Here is a 20621-nt window from a genome sequence, read left to right as displayed (position 1 = left end):
TGTGCTGCGTGTGCAGCCTACTATAGCTCGTGACGAAGGGGCAAGAGGAGGGGTGGGGTATGTACAGCAGACGAAGGAGGAGAAGCCTGGATGCGTACCTATACAGAAGCCATCTTGGCCATCTGCTCTAACTGCTCCGAAATAAGTCTCCGAAATCGCTCCGAAATTCGTTTTTAAAATCGTGCTGTGTACTTAATAGGTTTCTTAGTGAACTCGGGCTCCGTACTGTAGTCGTTGGATATTCAGAACGAAATAACAAGTTGTTCACAATGTTCTCTGTCTGTGATCGCGTGATTTTTGCGTAGTTTGTGAAACTTGTACGAGTACAAGAATTTTCTGCAGCGTAGAACAATGGCACCACGTCCAGGAAGGTAAATTGATTTCTATCAATAGGGAAATATGTAGCTATATAAAAATTGAAGCACGTATCGAGATCAGCTAGAAGTTTTGTAAAAACTATTTTGATCTCATTGCATTTTTACATAGATGTGTGCAGCTTGTTAAATTAACAATCTTTTTTACAGATATTATTTACAACTTTCTTATAATATCTAATAAAATTTGTCTATTGCAGAACACGTGTATGGAATCGAATGTCCAATATACAAATGGAGACCTTGATCACCTATATGGAACAGCACACGTTGTTTGCAAGGGGACAAATTCCTAAGCTTGGATCTCAAGGTCAGGTTAAGTACAGAAAGATGTGGATGGAATTATGTACAACATTGAATGGAATGGGACCTTGCATAACTGACGTCAAGGGATGGCAGGAGGTTTGTATTAAAATGTTGTATTTACTACACGCATACTTTTTTATTACAATGTTAATGTATTAATCATTTTTTAATTCAATTATAGAAATGGACTCGAATGCGACTATCAGCCAAATCTCAAAAGACGCAATTCAATAGAGCATGGAATAAGACTGGCCATGATGAGCAAACTATTGTCTTAAGTTCAAACAATGAAAGGATTTCAGGCATTTTTGGTAAATATGGAAGTGGTGTTAATATTGGACGAGAGCTAGGGTTCTCTAAGTGTACGTGGGTACGGAAGACATCTCAAGAAGCACCTACATGTAAGTAATCTGGTACAGTTTTAATAGAAACCTATTGATTCCTAGTATATCAGTATGTACTCCAATGATACTGATTTCTTAAATTTCAGGTCCACGTACATGTGATGATGAGCTTGATTGGCTTGAAGACTTTCATTCAGTTTGCTTTCGAGTTTCTCCAATTTTTCAAGAAATTCCAAAGCACATGGAATATTTCATGAAGATTTTTGATGAAAATCGTTGTTCATCTATTTTTCTTGCAATGCAAAGGTAACTATAATTCAAATTATTTAAATTACGTCATAATATAAAAAAAAAGTAAAACTATGATTATCAATATGTAATGGTGTAGATTTTGGTGTGAAAAAATTTTAAACTCTTCAATTCTTAATTTATAAATTCGTACTTACTTATTTCCTTGCTTCTATAGTTTAACGCGTTTAATTATTTATTACTATTATTATATATAAATTTCTGAGTTCCTTGTCTCGTTGTTGTATGGCTTGAAAAATAATTTTTTTGAAATGTTGCACATTTTGACCGTAAAGCGCTGCACTCGACGGAAATCGAATTTCACGGTTTTCTAATTAATTTTTAACAATTAATATTCCTAATAATTAATGAAAAATAAACATGTGTTCAATTGTTATTATTAAAAAAAACGACTAATTACGCGGTTTCCACAAGATATTCTGATTAATCCCATAATTGCAACATAAAACACCGGAAGTCTCCTAATTCCCGCGCGAACAAATGTTATACATTGTTTGTCATTAAGGAGATAGCGTCAGTCTTGCTTTCCTCTTCCGTGAGTAAGTAAGCGCATTGCTGTCACAATTACAGGACATCATGGAATTCAATCCATCTGAATCAAAGTAATGTTATACGAATATTACTTAAGTTTACTTATATTTATTACTTTATATTATTAATTACTTATATTTATACTTATTTCTTAACCCGCCATTTTTACTTTACGCCAACCTCGTTTAATGAAAATCGCTTGATTTCTTTCAGGAAAAAGGGAAAGGGGAAGCAACCCATCCAAAAACCCAGCCTCTCACAAATGCTAGCTCTCGTAGACGTGATCGAGCGGCACCTGGAGATCGTCTTGGATCATCCTGGCGATGATACGAACCACGCTACCTGGGAGGTTGTGGCACTTTTTGCTAATAAAGCAGACGAAGACGGCGTTCAAAAAAATGGAAAGTCATGGAGAAAGGTTATTATAAAAACCATGTTATTATTATAATAAATATAATCATGTATGTGCTCATTGATTATTACGTTATTTATAATTTTTTGTTCCAGACTTGGTGCGATCTCATACTGTCAGCAAAGCAGAATGTTTATTTGGTTGAACAGAATATACGGCAAAATCCATTGCCAGATCACCACATGAAGGCGATACAAATTGTGACAAGAGCAGAGCAAGTAAAATCTTTCTCAGCGAGACGCACTCAAGTACAGCAAAATAATGCTGTTGTCAGTCGAAGACTTTCTTCTTCTTCAGCGCTCAAGAGAGCAAGGATGGAAGGCAATCCTGCAGGATTTGGAGACGAAGATGGGCCATCAACCAGCAGTGGATACAGAAGTGCTACAAGTTACGTCAATCGACATTTGCCAACTGCAGCTTTGCCAACTGCAGCTCAACCGTCATCACCTTGGAGTACAAATAACGCTGGAACCACAACTGCTACCACAACTTCCAGCTCTAACATGTGTTCTAATTCAACTGCAGGCACAACAGCTGGTAAATATAAATTATTTAAATTATTTATGATAAGTCTTACTGTATAATCTAATCTAAAATATGCTTTTGCAGCAGCTGAAAAAAGTAGTGCTTTTATCAAAGCTTTTGACTCAAAAATAAAGGAGTTGGTTGATGTATTAGCAGCACAGTTTATATCCTGTTTCGAGCAGCAGAATGTGCTTTTGCAAAATTGCTTTGCGAAGCAGAATGAACTGCTCTTGAAAATACAAACCAATGATTTGGTTAATGATGCAGCACAAGATGATGAAGATGAAGTGCCACTTCCGGATAACCCACAACCTTCGTCTCCTAGAAATGCTCCTGTAGTCGAAGAGGAAACTGAAGAAACTGAATATACGGCAAGTGGAACAGTTGAATCTTTTTTAGAAGATCATGGTGATGATGATGGTTTCATCTATGAAACTTTAGATAATGATTTTTATTAAGTAAATTTATTAAAATAATACTATGTAACAAGATAAAGTAATTATTTGTATTAATAATGTAATATTGATTTGTTTTCTTTTTGCAGATTCAAGAGAAATGCCCGATATGCCTGGATGTATTGACCAGACCAGCCATCATACCAAGATGTGCCCATGTGTTCTGCTATGAATGCATTTACGAGTGGGTCGATAAGGAGCTTGAGTGCCCATTGTGCAGAATAATAATTAATACTTTTGATATTGCTGAGTTGCCATAGCCTCACTTTAATAGTTTTATTGTAACCTACATTTTCGCATTTTTGTATTACGTTTTCTAATAATACTTTATAATTACATTTATAAAACTACCTATTTTTGTACTTTTTGTAAGTTTTGTAAAAAAAATCAATAAAGAGTGAATTGACTTGACTTAAAGAATAAATTTCATTTAACATTGTAATCTCCTGAAATATGCAGTAATAACTGCCGGCATCACGAAGTGCAAAATTTATTTAGCCCACTTCAATCAAAATCAAAAACATGCGCCCCGCGTTAGCGCATGCGTACCACCTTCAATCGCATATACGCTGCCAGTGTGTCGCTCATCAAGCGTGTCACTGCGCTGCGACTCACTGCTAGCGAGACACCCGACCGACACGCTTACACAATAAGGCCCCAGGTTCGCTGCACGCTCGTGTGTTTTTCTCCGCGCGCGCACACACAGGTTCATTGAAAGCTCGCAAGCGAGCGATCATTAAAAGCGGGCTGCTTTCGCGATTGCGCCCTAGTTGCTGCTGCTTCGAATCCGGGCGGTGCAGTTCTGGAGCCTCGCCAGGGGGCGCCATGGAACGGGGAATGTCGTCCGCACGCCTATCGACAGTTGGTAACGCGGTTTCCTTTTTGATGTTGTCCTTTCTCGCGCAGTTCTTCAAACGACCACGTTTTCGAAATTCCTGGAACAAGCTCTAAAAGACTCGCAAGAGGCGAATCGTCTCAAATCGACAGAAATCTAAGCAAGAAGTGCAAAGTAAACAGCCGCGGTTACACGGAAAGTCTCGCGCGCGTAGTTCCGAGACACTTGAGAGAGCTGCAGGGAATGTTAACGGTAACTCGAGAGAGTGTGTGCAGCCACTGACCGCACGAGCGAGTAACTTTTTCGCCCGAAGCTCCGCGAGCTTCTCTGCTAGCGCTGTGACGACCACATCGGATATCGTTTGCGCGAAAGAATAAGCAGCCGCAAACTTGAAAATCGCTCGTTCTCCGAGAGAATCGAGATGGAGACATATGGGGAGCCGCAGCGCTCGACCTTAATAATCGCGGGGGCAGAGAGAGAGAGAGAGAGAGAGAGAGAGAGAGAGAGAGAGAGAGAGAGAGAGAGAGAGAGCGTAGCGCGCGCACGTACACACACACTCGGTGCTCGGCCAGTGAAGGGAACGGAGCTCTCTCGCTCGCGGTGTACACTCGCTCTTTCGTGCCGCCGCCGCTGCCGCCACGATATCGCGATGCCACGAGGCGAACGGCCTTTTCTCCTGCCGTGATCGAGTTAGTCTGCAGTTGGCGCTCGCGACGACGAATCGGTAGCGTGTAGGACATGTCGCTCGGTGAGTTCGATGCTCAGCGAGTTCTCGTCTCCGGACACCAGTTGCTTCTGCGCTGCGAGTAACCCACACTCGTATATACCTGTAAGTGAAGTTCGTCGTTCTCATCGAGACTACTGCGCCAGTGTGCATCGCATCTCGTTAACATTATAGAAAGCGAAGAGGAAATATAATAGCGATACACGCGTGAAAGTTCTCTGGGCCATCGGTCAATGGGACTCTTGGCCGGGACACACGCGGTTGCTGCTGCTGGACTGAAGAACAGTGCTGAGAGCATCCCCGTCGATGTGACACTGCTCACTGGGTGCTGATGCTTCTTCGTAAGCTTACCCCGCACCGAAGAATGCCTCAGTTACTTCCTCCGCTGTTGCTGCTGCTGCTGCTGATCCTCAGTGCTGCAAGCGCCACTGGTCAGTATTACGATAGATATCTCCTTACCTCTGCACCATAAACCTTCACTCGCTATTACGATTTATGCTTCTTCGGATCTTATACCCGCGACTCGAGTCTTTATTACGCGCAGCTGTAGTCATGGGAGAAAAAGAGTCGTAAAAGATAGTCTCTCGCGGAGAAAATTGCACGCGGCTAATTCGTCGTATCGCCCTTAGCATCGCACGCTACAGCGAGCGATTATGTGCCATTTTTTTATTCGTTCTGCGGAGAACTTTCGCGATGTGTTTTTCGGCACTGGAAGAGTGCCGCTGCGAGGTCGAGGAATAAACGAAACAAAAACGATCTGGTTCCGCCTACTCGCGCGAGGAGTATAGACTCTCTTGTCCCTCGCGCGCGCGCGGGTATAAGTTTTCTGCTCGAGGTCAGCGTCTGCTGTCCCGCGAGCGATTGTACTTTCTCGTTTTTTCTCGCCTCCGTTTATTTTTCGACTCTCCGGTATAGAGCGAGCCGGTTTCTGGATTACGCCGCTTTTTATTACGGCTCGGATTCGCGTAATCGAATTTTTTTTGCTCCTAAGTGTATATACACCTATAAGTACCCACGCGACGATCGAGGCGGAGCAGGGAAAACGTACACATGCACAGGCACGAAGCGAGCCCCTTTCTCTCCATTGTGTGCAGTGTAAAAGGTACACACAGGATGTAGGGGAGCCGAATCCGATGCTCGACTCCACCTGTCCTAATGTAAAACACACCGGCGGCGGGCCCTCTCTGCGTGTGTGCAGTATATGCTGTGACCCATATTTATGGCATTATAGACACGCATACGAATTGGACTGCGGCCGGCCAATGTTTCTCTCGCTGCTGGCTTTCGGTTTCTCAATATAACCAGCGCGCTTGCAAAAACTGGTTTTTGGCCAAGTTCACGTCATTTCTATTTTTTAAACGGCGCCAACTTTCTCCACGTTCAACTTATATATTATATACAGTAGCGTTCGTTGATTATTCTCTATTCCATCAGCGCGTTTCGTTCGCACACACTCGCGGAAAAAGAAACGCCGTTTCTAAAGTTATAAGACCGCGCGCGCGTGTATAACGAGATATAAACATAGAAAAGGATACCTATCAAGCTCGCGCGCGCGTGTGTGTGTGTGTAGTGCGTTTACATAAGCGGAGTTATGATTTTTATGTTCGATACATGTTGGAGCATGCAGGGATGATGCATCGGGTGATTTTTCAGCTCGCGCGAACGTTTTCCGTGGTGAGCGCTTTAGGCGGGAAATTCAAATCGAGCGATTTGTCAAAACCAGAGCAGTACTCGAGAGAAGTAATTGGTATACAGCGCTTACGTCACGGAAAGTTATATACATTATCCAGACGACTCTCGATACGCGTCGATAGCGCAGAAAGAGAATGCGCGCAATATAGTCGTACATTGTAATTAGAAGGGAAGTACGTATATACATAATCCGCGTTGAACAGCTGCGCGCGCTGCACTGCATTGGTTTTCTGTCCTGCGTGAACCTGTGTCTAATTGCGAGTCGGCACTAGGTACCTATATATAAGTGTATGCATAAGGTGTGTCAACATGCAGCGCTGGTTCTCTTCTGCTCTCTTTCGCACGCTGCTTATCTGTATACGTACCACACATATATTCGAGCGATACAGAACTATCTAATAGCCATTGTATATGGGTTTTCGATTCGGCCTGAACTTCTGACCTCTCGCAATTCGGTCACTGCAATACCTACGCGCGAAAAGCTATTCGAATTCGGTCGCGAGATGCAGCTGCACTGCAGCGTTGCGTGTATATTGCGACGTAATAAATAATAAGCGGACGCGAGCGAGCGACTGCAGAAGCGAAAGTTCGGGAGATAACTAAAATTAGTCTAATTTCGAAGCGAGCGTAAAAACAAACGTTTTACTACCGCCGCGAAATCGTCGATCTGATTGGCGCACACGATTATACGATTATCTGCGCGATGCATAAAATAACCGAAATTTCGTCCCTCTCCCTGTCGCTGGTATTACGCGATGTGTAAGTACACTCTATACTGCTTCGATTTCGCAAGCGCTCCGTATAGCTGACCGCGTGTTTTGTCGTCGTCGTCGTCGTCGTCGGGAGAGAAAGAAAACGTCGCTTCTTGCTCCGCCGACTGATGACAGCTGTGCTGCACTCGACAATACACCGCTACTGATACTGCACCGCAGCCTTTTCTTCCGCAATCCTTGCAGCTGTATTATACTTCTTATATATCTCTATACACACAGCGCGTAGAACAGTATATAGGCTTTCTCTGCAAAGAGCAGCTACGCTGTTTTTCCGGAAAAACCCTTTGTGTGCTCTAGGACTACGACGATCCTATAGATAAATATAATATATTGTATACGAGCTGTACAGCGACATGTAGTTATGTGTGAGCGAGCGAGCGCGATCTGTCGATATCTTGTATCGTGAGAACGAGAGCGGGCTCTGTGCAAGCGCGCAATGTTGTCTTCCATGCGTATAGTCCATACAGGTACCTATAAGCGAGTCGCAATGATCGGATAGCACATTTCCTTAGCGTCTCGTATTCATTAGCATGCATCAGACGTAGGGATAAGTGCATTCGCGACTTTTCACACCGCTGCACGTTATGCTTGGCCCATGTATAACACACGCGTATAAAATGCCGGGCAATTACGCATATAGTCAGCAACAATATATATTTTATTATCTCTTCGCGTCGTATTTTTTACGGGATTACGACAGATTGCAGTCGGGCGAGCAGGTGTCATCGAAGGAAAATCCGCGCGCGTGCAGCGATTTTCCATAAGTAAACCGTGTCAACGTATCATAACACGTAGGTATCCGCATAAAACGAGTGATGAAAGCCGACGGTTATCCCGGTAGCTACACACCGAGCATCTCGGTAATAAGCTAGACACACTCGAAGGTGAACCGGGCAAAAAGCGACTCGTATATTCATGCGGGGTACGTGCACTGCACATATCTATATACAACGCCCTGGTAGAAATGTTAACGGTTAATAAGCTAAGTTTTAAGACACTTAGCTAAGTTGTGGTTAACGATTTAACTAAATAAGCGTTTAACCGTTATAAATGCATAGATATGACGCATTAACTCATGATAAAACGAAACTTTTGCTTGAAATTTGTCAAATGACTGTTACAATCCAAAAATTGTAGAACAATACATTACAATTGTAAAAAATCCAACTATTCGTAATAAGGCATATATACGTTTTAATGCCAAAAAAAGGGAAAAACAATTTTTAACTTAATAATAATACTGATGTGGTATTATAGATACGCATCACTAAAATATTAGCAATATTTTAATTAATTTTTTTACATTAAAATTTGATAAAATTGGCCAATTAAACTTAACTTTTTAACGAATTTCAACCGTTAATTTTCAACCAGGGGCACTCGGCGCTATACGGGAACGCTCGCGCGCGCGCGCGAGCTAAACTGCAATTACGACAGGTGGCAAGTGCGCTCGGCGTGTATACAGGCAAATTTCGCAAGTGTGTATAAAGGCAAGCTATACGTACACACGCACGCTATATACTGTATAGGCTCCGCATCTCGTTGCGTAACAAGGACGCGCTAGAGCTGCTCCAAACGCCGAGCGCACACATGAGCCGCCGAACAATGGATTGGGCAAGGATACGTATACCTGCGGCGCTTTTTTTTTCACCGAGCGGGCCTTGCGATCGATCGGAAGACCCTCGTGCGAATACACAACTAACTCGCGGCGCGGTAGCAGTATACACTTGCTGGTCGAATATGATATATTTTCACCTGTACACACGTCGCTATCAACGAGATCGACCTCGATCTCCCGACAACCGCGCCTACTTTCTATATACGTATCCATACCTTCCGGGAGAAGCTCGTATATGCTCGCCGAGCATCGTCATCTGCATAGATCTCCGCATAGATGCAACGTCCATACGCAGACCTAAAAAAAAATCGCGTCTCAGATTTTAAGCGGCCGTTGCGAAAGCTCGCTCAGCCGGTCAGCTCAGTGCGTGTAACATAATAAGTCGCAGAGAAAGGCTCGTGTATTATTATACGTCTACACGTCACACGCGCGCATATTAGATCGGACCAGCTTGTCTCTCGTGTGCACACAGTGCCGCATACGTGCGCGCGCGCGAGCGAGAGGAGATCGGCGGCGATCGTTCGAGAGTAGCACCGGTACATTTTCAATTCGGAGCGCGCGCGCACAAGCGAGCGAGCGAGAGAGAGAAACCCGTTATTTCGGCTTTGATGCTATGTAGCCGAGTGACCCAGACCCCTCGACGACGGCGGCGACGAAGCTGAGATACCGGCTTATAGAAGAAGAAGAAGTCAGCCGCGAGTCATCGACCAGTTCCTCTTCTTTTTTACCATTTTCTCCTTTTATCTCGCACGCGCGCGCGCGCGTGTGTGTATACGTTTCGCCTGAAAAATTCCACAGCTTCGTCCGCTAGTCTACACAGCGGTGTACGGTTTAAACGAGCGATATATAATAGGAGAAAATTTTCGGTCTCGTCGTTTTTCACCGGTAATACTGCAATCTCGTGCGCGCAGTGATTGTGACGCTGTCATTACACTACGGCTGGCATCAGGGAAAGTCTTTTATTACGGGAAGGATCCAAAGTTCAATCAAGCCAGCAGAGAGCTTCAATCCGCGGTTATTATTATTATATAATAATACACTAATGGAATGCGCGCGCTTTTTGTCGTCGGACTCGCCGAGAGTTTCCTTATTCCTCGCTGCGGCCGCGCGACTCTATACACAGTCTATTCACCTGCAACCGATGCGCGGCGGCGAGGAAGCCAAACCGCCGTGGAGAAAGTCGCGCAGGCCATGTGTCCTCGGGATATATATACACTCACACACTATTATTCATTAACGAAAGTGAAATGTCACCGTACGTGAGGAGCTTCGCAGCGGAAGGATGTACGTATAAGTCTCGCGTATCGAGTATCGCGTCGTAGATGCGGCGTGCGAAAAGAAGAATAAACCGAAAATCGCGCGCTGTATACTGGAGCGCTTTCTCTGAGATGCGCGCGCCGAGATTCGCTAATTTATCGTGTGTGCATCGCGAGGAGAGCTAAATCAAGGTAATACTTTCGAGTTCGGCCTTGGTGCAGCGCTTATATACACGGACGGAAGTGGCTCGCGCGCACGCGCGAGAGATCTTTATCGCCGAGACACGGCGCTCTCTTCTCTCTATATGTGGATCGCGTGTATTATGTTTGCTAAGCTGGAGTCTATAATTAATAATACACCGCGGGAGTATGCATCATGCTTCATTTATCGGGATACTCAGCATAGGCTTGGGATAATTACCAGCCGCGTAAATCAATTTCTCCGGATCTGCATGCTAGTTATACATATTGACTGCTGGATTGTAAGAAGCGACGAGGCTTTCGCGTGCTTTGCGTAAACGCGAAGATATTTCCATTATACACGACTCGCCTCCGCTGTACCGAGAACTATCTCTCGCTGAGTTTTTATCATTAGGATACGTTGAACACAAAGAGTGAACACGCTGTACACAAAGTACCATCAATCAGGTATAAGAAAGAGAAAAAAATAACGTAAATCACCTGCGTGGTTCGCTTATCGAGATTCGCTTAGAATTCTGTATGACTCAGGCGCAGAAGAATAGATACGAGAGTCATAGTCATAATTTAATTTTTTTTTTATACAAACATCCAAAATAGGTCGAATTACCCGCTGTTATTTAGAACCAACAGCGAACAACGACTCTATACCTACTTCGAAACGTTCGCGCGAAATAATGGAAAAGCGACACGAAGAATCCAAACAATGCAGGTTCACGTGGGATCCCGTCCAAGGCGAAATTGACGCACAGACGCCGCAACACACACTCTTGCGAACTATCTGCATACGCATGGAACGAAAAAAAAAGTTCAACCGATTATTGTCTGCACTTACGGCTCTACTCCGAAAAGAGAAAGTTACGGTTAATCGTTACACATATAATAAAACGCTTGTTATTCAGTGTATTGCTCCTCGGGCGGTGTGTATACACAGTATACAGTTGTTGAGAAACCCAGAAAAGTTGTCGCTCGACTAGGAATCGGCGAAGTGAAGTGCGAAAAAAGCGCGAAATGAAAGGCTACCGCGCCGGGAACGAATTAAGTGCATTAGGATAGAAGGAGAGAGAGAGAGAGAGAGAGAGAGAGAGAGAGAGTGAGAGAGAGAGAGAGAGAGGACATTACGCGCATGACTGAGCAGCAAGTGCCCAGACGGACATCCGCTATTCGGCCGCACCAGATGCGAGCAATGTCAATGCTAATATGCGTATGTACGCACATATGCAGGACACTGGTGCGCGTATAATCTGGGTTATAGATGCGCGCTTTAGGAAGTCCTTTTTTCACGGATTAGGATCTCGCGCGCGCCTTAGAAAGCTGCCCCTGTAAATTAGATCGGATGTGCATATTCACGTATGCACTAATGAATAAATACGTGTCTTCGTTCTCAGAGCCAAGATGCGGTCATCCAGCGGTGCCAATGAATGCGAGGATCTCTTTGTCGGACGAGTCGCTCAAGGTCGACACTACGGCGGTCTACACCTGCGACGTGGGCTATGAACTATTCGGGTAAGTCTCTCACGGCATGTATACTTTTTCGTCTCTCTCTCGCTTAAAGCCGCGCGTTTAATTACGCGCTGAGCGCGCAGCTCGCGCGCAATTATGTCTATGGGAAAGTGCCGCCAACGGGACTTCGAAGAGAGAAGAGACTTTTCCTTCTCTTCTCTCTTTTCATCCCGCGAGAGGCGCACACGATTTCAGATAGTAAAATCCTACCGGATTTACGGGGTCTCGAGCTAACGTTATACCTGCAAGTTTCATTGTTGTTGTATTATTGTATATACTTTTCGAACGAATATTTAATTATCGTTAAACGCGGTTGTAAAAGCCTCTGTCGGCATCGGGGAACGCTGTATTATTGTAATGACAATCGCTTTGTCAACCGAGTGGAACCTATTACCGATGCGCGCGGGTGTCCGCATCGCTTTCTCTACGCGCGAGCGACATCGCGTTTCGCTTTTATTTTTCACCATCGTGCGGCCGGCAACTTTCCTCTTGGCAGGTTATTTTCAGTTAATAACGACTTCCGATCCACGTTCGAAGAATCGGGAAAAAAATTATCGATTATCTAGTCGGGTTTCTAGTACGTGCGAGAGAGTTATACGAGCGATAAGAAAAAGCTATGCGGGGTCTCGCGCTGTACATAATGAATTTTTTTTCTTCTTCCATTTCAGCGCAAATACCCTGAGCTGCGGGAACAAAGGAAAATGGCAAGGAGAGCTGCCTTTCTGCGGTAAGCATCCGAAGAAATAAATAGCTTTGCGGAAGCCAAAACAAATAAACGAAAAGATAGCGCTCGCGCGTCGCGATGAAGAAACGGAAAGGCTTTATCCTGCCGACGATGCGCGCAAACGATCGTAGATCTCATAGCGTCTGAAAAATGAATTATTCGCTTGATGTATGTACGTACTTCTGGAGACGAGTGCGTTGACCCGTTTCGTTATACATACGGACGCGCGTGTGTATATATACCTGTATGTATCCCAACTCGCTGGCGCTGTGAACATTATAAACGCGCCGATGGGAAATCCTTTCTCCGTTCACACGGGCGAACGCTCGTCGAGCGAATTGCGCACGATCGAGAATTCGTAATGTGGCCCCCATCTACTATAGGCTCTCCGCGCGCAGACTTCTTGTACACATCGCGGCGTGGTACCTATATAGAGAAAAACGCGAGCCGAGGAAATCGGCCGAAGAGAACGAGCGGAGAATGCGAAAAAGGGGCCAGTCCGACAAGCCAACACCCATTAGCGTGTGTACAGCAAGCTACGGCTTACGTAACCAGATCTTCGACGGCCATCCTTGCCTTATATCCTATGCTCTTATGCTATATTCTAATTTTCTGCCTCTTTTCGGCTGATTTCCCGAGCGGAGAATTTCATTATTCCTCTCGCGCGGAGATTAAAAAGCTGTTAAACATTAAAAGTCGGGCAGGGAAAAACAAGCGCGGTGCAACAATCCGGTCGCGTTTTATAGGCGTAATTCGTAGAGCCGTAGTAAAATACGTAGATAAAAGAGATGCTTAAAGCCCGCGAGAGTTTGAAACGCGTGTAATGGCTGTCGAAGGTATGCAGAAACTATGTGAATTTTCAATTGTTTGCCGTGAATGCGCAGGAGTGAACGTCGGCTTCAGAAAACCGGCCAACCAGTCGACGACAGTTCGAGGAGGTGATGCCGGACACGGGAACGACGGTGACCTCAGCACTGAGCACGACGGCAAGAGGTGCACTGAGACCCAGCGGGAACCCAGTCCCTGGTGGAGGGTCGACCTCCTCAAGCCCTACTCGGTCAAGGTCGTCAGAGTTACGACCCGAGGCTGCTGCGGTAGGAATTTTCCCCCGTTTGAATGTTACATTGCTGTTTGCTCGAATAACTCTTAATGGAATAATTTTCTCTCGCTGTCCGTTCTAGGTCATCAACCTCTGCAGGATATCGAGATCCGCGTGGGCAACAGCAGTGCCGAGCTACAGAGGAATCCACTTTGCGCTTGGTTTCCGGGAACGATCGGTAAGTGTAAAAATCTCGCGGTTGCGAGTCCTGCGCATTACAAGCAATAATTCGACGAACATTGCAGAGGAGGGTACCACCAAGACGTTCACCTGCGCTCGTGCCCTCATCGGGCAGTACGTCTTTCTGCAGCTCGTCGGCGTCGAGGGCAGTCTGAGCCTCTGCGAGGTCGAGGTTTTCGCGACGGACGGTGAGTTATCCCAGGAATTTTCAAGTTCAGTCATGAGCGAAGAGAGTACGCAGAGTGTCGTAGCGGAAAATGTCGAAAAAGAGAAAGGCGCTTGATTGCGCGCGTTGCGCAAGCGGCCGATCGGAGCGCACGCGCTGACTATAGAAGTGTATAATAATCCTGGCTATTGTGTATACTATATAGCTCGATTTCGTCTTGCAGAGTTCTCGGTGGATAGGTGCGCTAACGCCGGCACGCCGGCCGACGCCGATCTGACGGCTTTCAACTCGACGTGCTACGAATTCGTTACCAACAAGGGCGACACATTCCAGCAGGCGAGGAACTACTGCAAGAGCCGAGGCGGCGACCTGGTGCACGGTTTTAAGGTAATACATCATCGGCGCCGAGTTAGTTAGCCTTTCGAGAAATCATATTACGATCTTTCACTTCTCTTATAGGGAATCTCCTCGACGTTCATTCTGAACAATTTGGAGAGGCGCAAGGGCAAGCTCAAGACGCAGCTGGTGTGGATCGGAGCGCAGAAGGAGCCGCTCATTACCGTGAGGACGTGGAAATGGGTTGACGGTTTGTACAAACAGCTGCAATTACGCTATACGCACATATACGGATTTCAATCAAAACGCGCCGCGTGCCTGCATCATCTCTCTCTCTCTCTCTCGCTCTCTCTCTCTCTCTCTATCTCTCTCTCTCTCTCTCTCTCTCTCTCTCTCTCTCTCTCTCTCTCTCTCTCGCGAGCTGGAAAAAATAGCTGTCCTTTTCAGAAGCCCCTCGTCGCTTCGTTCCCTTAACCACGCTACGTGATGCTCTTTCTTTTTCAATTCCATTTTCGCGCAGACTTATCTGATGTACATACATACGGCGAGTGTGTAACAGCACGCGTGTAATGATAGACAGCGGTGAGAACGGGGCCGGCACTTTGCTCGACGTACAGCTTACGCGTACGACTCATCGATCTCGAATTTCTATTATACAGGAGAAAAGAAATCTCGCTTTGCATGATTGTAATTATACGCACGGCTGCTGCAATTATCGCGCGAGGCACAGGTACAATCCTCGACACGTGTCGTGTCGGCCGTTCTATACTTTTCCGAGTCATTGATCTCTCGAAGAATGTATATATTATACATCCAGCCTCGTTGTATAACGAGCACACACACACACGCACACACACACACGCACACACACACACACACAAAAGTATTATATACAGCGAGGCTATTTCGCAAGACAAACGATCTCTCGCACGCCCGCGGAGATAGATACATAGTACAGATAGCGAGTAGAAGAGTGAACGTCGTAATCGTTGTCTATAGGTGAAGTCATTCAAAAGCCCCACTGGGGCAAGGACCAGCCGAACAACTACAACGGCGAACAGAACTGCGTTGTCTTGGACGGCGGACGATCCTGGCTTTGGAACGACGTCGGATGCAACTTGGACTATCTTCACTGGATATGTCAAAGCAGTGAGTGTCCGACTATAACTTTCAGTCTTGCGCAACCTTCAGAATATACCTGATTTATTAACGACGCGTTCTCGTTCCACAGCGCCTTCGACATGTGGGAGCCCGGAGAAGCGGGAGAACACGACGATCGTCAGTTCGAAAACCACAATAGGATCCACGATCGAGTATCTCTGCCCGGATGGCCATATGCTACTGGGTTCGAAGAACAGAATGTGCGAGCCCAGTGGATTTTGGAGCGGCACACCGCCGACTTGCAAATGTACGTGACACATGCACGTTTACATATTTATGCATCAGCATAATTTTAGCTTTGTTAAATCGCTCGTTGAAGCATGAATAATGAATATCGAGTTATATTCCATTCGGTTTTTCAGTCGTCGATTGCGGTCCGCTCGACGACCCCGAGAACGGCATGATCAAGTTGGTGGACAATCGTACGACTCACGGAGCTTTTGCCGATTACACCTGTAACGAAAATTATACCTTGGTCGGAGATGCGAAAAGAAGATGCGGAGACGGCGGAATCTGGAGTGGCCATAAACCCCAGTGTCTATGTGCGTTACTCCTTCATATATTTTTAATAGCCTTCATTATCCAAAGTGCAGGAGAATGATGTATACATTTCGAATTTTCAGTCGACTGGTGTCCAGAGCCGCCACAAATCAGCGGGGGTCTTGTGTCATTCAGTGGGAAACGGGCTGGATCCATAGCGACTTATTCTTGTCAGAATGGCTTCGTATTGTTTGGAGACAACGTAAGCAGCGCGCAATTATTTAATATTATACACATCATGCAAATAGAAAAAAGCTCAAAAGAATGGCTGGAATATGATAAAGTTCCGCGGTGGAGACAATTGTAATAATTGAGGTCGTGCGCATAATATGCTTGGCTTGGCAGCTCGTAATAAAGTACACATTTATGTCCGCGCGTTTGTGTGTGTGTACAAAGCGGCGGGTGAAAGGTGCTGCCGCGGCAGGCAAAGGTATAGGCGCGTCATTAAAAAAATTCGTGTTGAAGGTCCTGACGTGCGACATTGGAGGCCAATGGTCGGGCAGGACACCGCGGTGTCGTTACGTTGACTGCGGCGCCCCGGCCCAAATATCTCACGGTATGGTGAAGCTCATCAACGGCACCACGACAGTCGGCAGTCGCATCGAGTACAGCTGCGACGAGGACTTTGAAATTTCGGGCGATGCCAGACAAGAGTGCACCATTGACGGGAAGTGGAGCTACAGAGAGAAGCCTCAGTGCTACAGTAATTTCAGAGCTAATTATTGTTTTTAATATAAGTGCACGAGTTGATTCCTGGAAGTTGACAAGCTTTGTTTTTTTACATCAATTTCAGTGATAAGCTGCGACGAGCCAGAGGTTTCGAAAGGAAGCTATGTCACGACAGGCAGTTACGATTACTTCATACACAGTACTATCGAGTATCACTGCGATCCGGGATACCTTCTGCACGGCGAACCCAAGCGTACGTGTGATCATAACGGAGAGTGGACTGGAGATTTGCCATATTGCGAGTGTAAGTGATAAGTGATACGCGTGTATACAGCGCTCTAAACTTGTTCTAGAAAGATACAGCTACAGTCCGCGAGCATAACGAGTTAACGAACCGTTCTGTTTTTTATCTTCAGATATCGACTGCGGCAAGGTTCTACCGATTCCGAACGGCATAGTCAACTACGTCAACGGTACCCAAGACACGCGACACACATTCTTGGGCAGCGAGATCATGTACAGCTGTTCGAAAAATTACAGACTCGTCGGGACCTCGAGGCGTTACTGCCTGGACAATGGAGCGTGGAGCGATAGCACTCCGAAATGCGAAGGTATGGGAATGATCGAGGCTTACTTCCACAAGCGACCTGTGCCTGCAGTGAAAATTAAATTTTATTTTTTCAGAAATAAGGTGTCCAGAGCCTGTGCTGGCTAAGCACGCCATTCTCTCACTGACTGGAAACGATCGCATGTACGGCCGAACGCTCATAAGGACGGGAACCGCGGACAACACTAACTCTGGCGCGACCTCCTACAAAATCGGCGCCCTCGCCAAATATCGATGCGAGCGCGGTTACAAGGTCGTCGGCAATCCACTGTCCAGCTGCGAGGAGAACGGAACTTGGAGCGGCAGCGTACCTCAGTGTGTGTGTAAGTTCAAGTCGTCATGGATTATTTGCAATAGACCTTGTATATGAAACGCTAATTAATATTTATCTATGCGAATAATTTCTTTCGTAGATGTTGACTGTGGCAAACCAATGGATATAGAGCACGGTCAATACACGCTCACATCGAACGTGACGTATTACGGAGCTGCGGTTCTTTACGAATGTGATGGAAACTATGAACTCGATGGCTATGCCCGGAGACTGTGCCTTGATAATGCTACCTGGAGCAACGAAACTCCCGTGTGCAAAGGTATACTTTATTCGATTTTTCGGCAACTTCATTTTTTTAAATCACACTTGTCTGTTTGGTTCATCATTTTCTGCTTACAGAGATTAAATGCAACGAGCCAGAAAAGCTTGGGATGGCAAGCACTCAAATATCGACTTACAGCGTTGGGGGTGTCGCCCATTACAACTGCCCCAGAGGATACTATATGGAAGGCAATGCCACTAGGATTTGTCTACAAAATGGATCCTGGACTGGTGCTGCTCCATTTTGTTTTCGTATGTAACATATTATGATGAGTAAAATGAAAAAACCATCTAATTTATCTCTCTAATTTTCGTACTTTAAAAACGTTGTCAACAGCTGTGGATTGTAAGCACCCACCAACGATAGAGAATGGTAGAGTCATCGTTAATTCGTCCACGACCTACGGAGGAACCGTCGAGTATCACTGCATACCGCCATTCGAGAGAGTCGGCCTCTTTTTGAGAAAGTGCCTGGATAGTGGAATGTGGAGTGGCGAGGAGCCGAAATGCGAAAGTACATTGTTTGAATGACATAAATAATTTTTTTTTATTAGTATTCAAAAGCCGTAACCATTCCCACTCTTTTTCTAGAACCAACTAACGAAGTGGCCGAGCCACAAGCAATCGGCACGAGTGTAGGAATTGCAGCTGGAGTCATAATTATTATTTTGATCGTCATTGGCTTGGTCTACATCAGACTGTGAGCACAATCATTTTGCGTCTGATATATGAATCACCATTAATTTTTCACTCTATAAACTATGTTATTTATATGATTCAGGAGGAAAGCGACGCCCGTAAAGAACACCGAAAATGTCCAAGCGGCTGAACGCAAGGAGGATCAAAACGCAGCCGTCATGTCTTACGCGACTTTGAATGACGGCCTACCGAATACCATGTATGAAAATGTTCCTGAGGATGGTTTATACGATCATCCCTACAGTATGAGCGGCAGTACTTACGGGTAAAGACAGAAAATTGAACAGAAATTTTGTTGCGTAATTACGCACTACTTTTATTTACTTATCATTCTTTTGCATCCAACAGATACGGCACAGGCCAGGGAAGAAGAAATTACAACAGGTCTGGACACTACGAAGCAGAACCAGTGGTGAGGAATGGAATCACTATCAACGGAGTGGCCGTCAGATAGTTTACAATGCTGAACTGATTGAAAACCATAGTCAAAGAGTTCCAAAACGTAATTTACAACTATTATAGATGGCCGATAAAACGAAACTTTGTACATAAGTTTTACGGCTATCCACCAACCGACGACAGATTCCCCATATTTTTTTATTACGTGTACAATCTATTTTTATCTTCAATATACTCAATTTCAGATTTTTTAAATTTCTATTGAAAGCTTTAGACCAAGAATGAAGTATTATGTTAGTTGTTTTTTTTAAACTAGAGCTTAGGTATTTTATACTATTTGTTTCGTTAATTGTTTCAGCTCGGTAACGAAGGTATGTGCAAATGTAATAGCATTTCTAAACGGATACGAATTAGTAATATATTGAAGTATGCATTATGAAATAAATATTTGTCTAACATTTACACATACTTTTGTCAGATGCTTAAAAATAGTGAGTTCATATTGTAAATAGTTTTGGAAGCAATCGAAGTAATGGGCGCGATGAATATGTTCCGTCCATGAAAATGTGTAGACCAAGTTTACACAGCCATGTGGCGCCTTGTAAATGTATTTTTGTATATATAAACCAGCGTCAAAACCATTTTAGTTTTTGCTTATGGGTAGAATTAGAATGTATCTTTATATCCTAGATATAGACACACGCAAAGTGAAAAATTATTTGTTAAAATAGAAAGCGATTATGTAATAAAATGGATAATAAAATAACAAGTACCTATCATTACAAAAGCGTGTCGAATTTATAAATCTCTTATTCTAATGATATAGTGCGAATAATTCAGAAACAATTATTGATATAAATTTCTGTATTAAAGTACTAGCTTACGCGCGCTGCCAACAACGTAGTTACGCAACATCCGCAGCAAGTGTTTGACCTATTATGTTTTATGTACATACGAACAAATAAGCTCCTCTGAGACGGATATCAGGTAACGGGCGGAGAGACAGTAGCGTGGTCCAGCAACAATTAGTCAATTGTAACTTTCTCTTTTACTACGAAAAAGTGCATAATTTTGATGAAAGACAACTACGGAGAAAACACTTTGATACCAATATATAGATGTAGCTCCGTGGTGAATTAACTCACGCACGAGGTGTAGTGCAGGTTCGAGTGCTATTATATCGTGATATGACTAACATTTGTTACATTGCTATTTGTAGTTAGTCTACATCCAATAAGACTTGCGGTAAACATCAATGAAAAACCTTTCAGAACCGTACGATTCTTGAAAAGATAGATGTTAAGGCTTGAAACACTGGTCAACAGTCGGAAACATATGGTCAGTTATAATTGTTTCTTACGAAACTCTGTTTCGTGTATCAAGAACGCTACAATAAAATAACATTCTAGGGTGCATCGGCAGGGGCAGCGTCAGGTTTTATTGCAGGGGCTTCATAAGGACCGAACGGAGCATTCGTGCACCATCTAATCGGCAGCTTTTACGGTATTGCAGTTGATCCCAGCACATTATAAGTGCAAACTTCCACTGGTTTTTTCGGAATCCGTTAGCGTTGAAACTTTGGCAAAACAAA

At 44.6% G+C, this 20621-nt stretch overlaps 2 protein-coding genes across 3 annotated transcripts; both read left to right on the top strand.

Moving 5' to 3' along the window:
* Window positions 1–53: 53 nt before the first annotated feature.
* On the top strand, window positions 54–3667 carry LOC100115705. 2 transcript variants are annotated; one of them, XM_031932094.2, is made up of 8 exons: window positions 54–371; window positions 575–776; window positions 862–1081; window positions 1171–1330; window positions 2078–2282; window positions 2372–2813; window positions 2886–3259; window positions 3346–3667. In XM_031932094.2, exons 1-7 carry the CDS (start codon window positions 352–354, stop codon window positions 3257–3259), a joined length of 1623 nt encoding a protein of 540 aa, XP_031787954.1. In that variant the 5' UTR covers window positions 54–351; the 3' UTR covers window positions 3346–3667. The 2 variants fall into 2 exon arrangements, with proteins under 2 accessions (XP_031787954.1, XP_016842915.2); XM_016987426.3 differs by having other exon boundaries at window positions 58–371; window positions 2886–3172.
* A 972-nt stretch (window positions 3668–4639) lies between these two features.
* On the top strand, window positions 4640–19817 carry LOC100124163 (sushi, von Willebrand factor type A, EGF and pentraxin domain-containing protein 1). Its single transcript, XM_008217605.3, has 23 exons — window positions 4640–4920; window positions 4990–5246; window positions 11741–11858; window positions 12524–12582; window positions 13464–13673; window positions 13761–13856; window positions 13924–14046; window positions 14248–14411; window positions 14484–14610; window positions 15360–15509; window positions 15592–15768; window positions 15884–16063; window positions 16145–16263; window positions 16527–16764; window positions 16855–17034; window positions 17147–17341; window positions 17415–17660; window positions 17751–17930; window positions 18011–18184; window positions 18270–18446; window positions 18524–18632; window positions 18714–18896; window positions 18980–19817. The coding sequence occupies exons 2-23, from the start codon at window positions 5147–5149 to the stop codon at window positions 19083–19085; spliced, it is 3411 nt and encodes a 1136-aa protein (XP_008215827.1). The 5' UTR covers window positions 4640–4920; window positions 4990–5146; the 3' UTR covers window positions 19086–19817.
* The last annotated feature ends 804 nt before the right edge of the window (window positions 19818–20621 follow it).

The sequence above is a fragment of the Nasonia vitripennis genome, chromosome 5 (genome assembly GCF_009193385.2).
Source record: "Nasonia vitripennis strain AsymCx chromosome 5, Nvit_psr_1.1, whole genome shotgun sequence".
In the NCBI taxonomy this organism is placed as follows: Eukaryota; Metazoa; Arthropoda; class Insecta; order Hymenoptera; family Pteromalidae; genus Nasonia; species Nasonia vitripennis.
The sequence above is the reverse complement of the archived record's forward strand: the minus strand, read 5'-3'. Positions and strand labels throughout refer to the sequence as shown.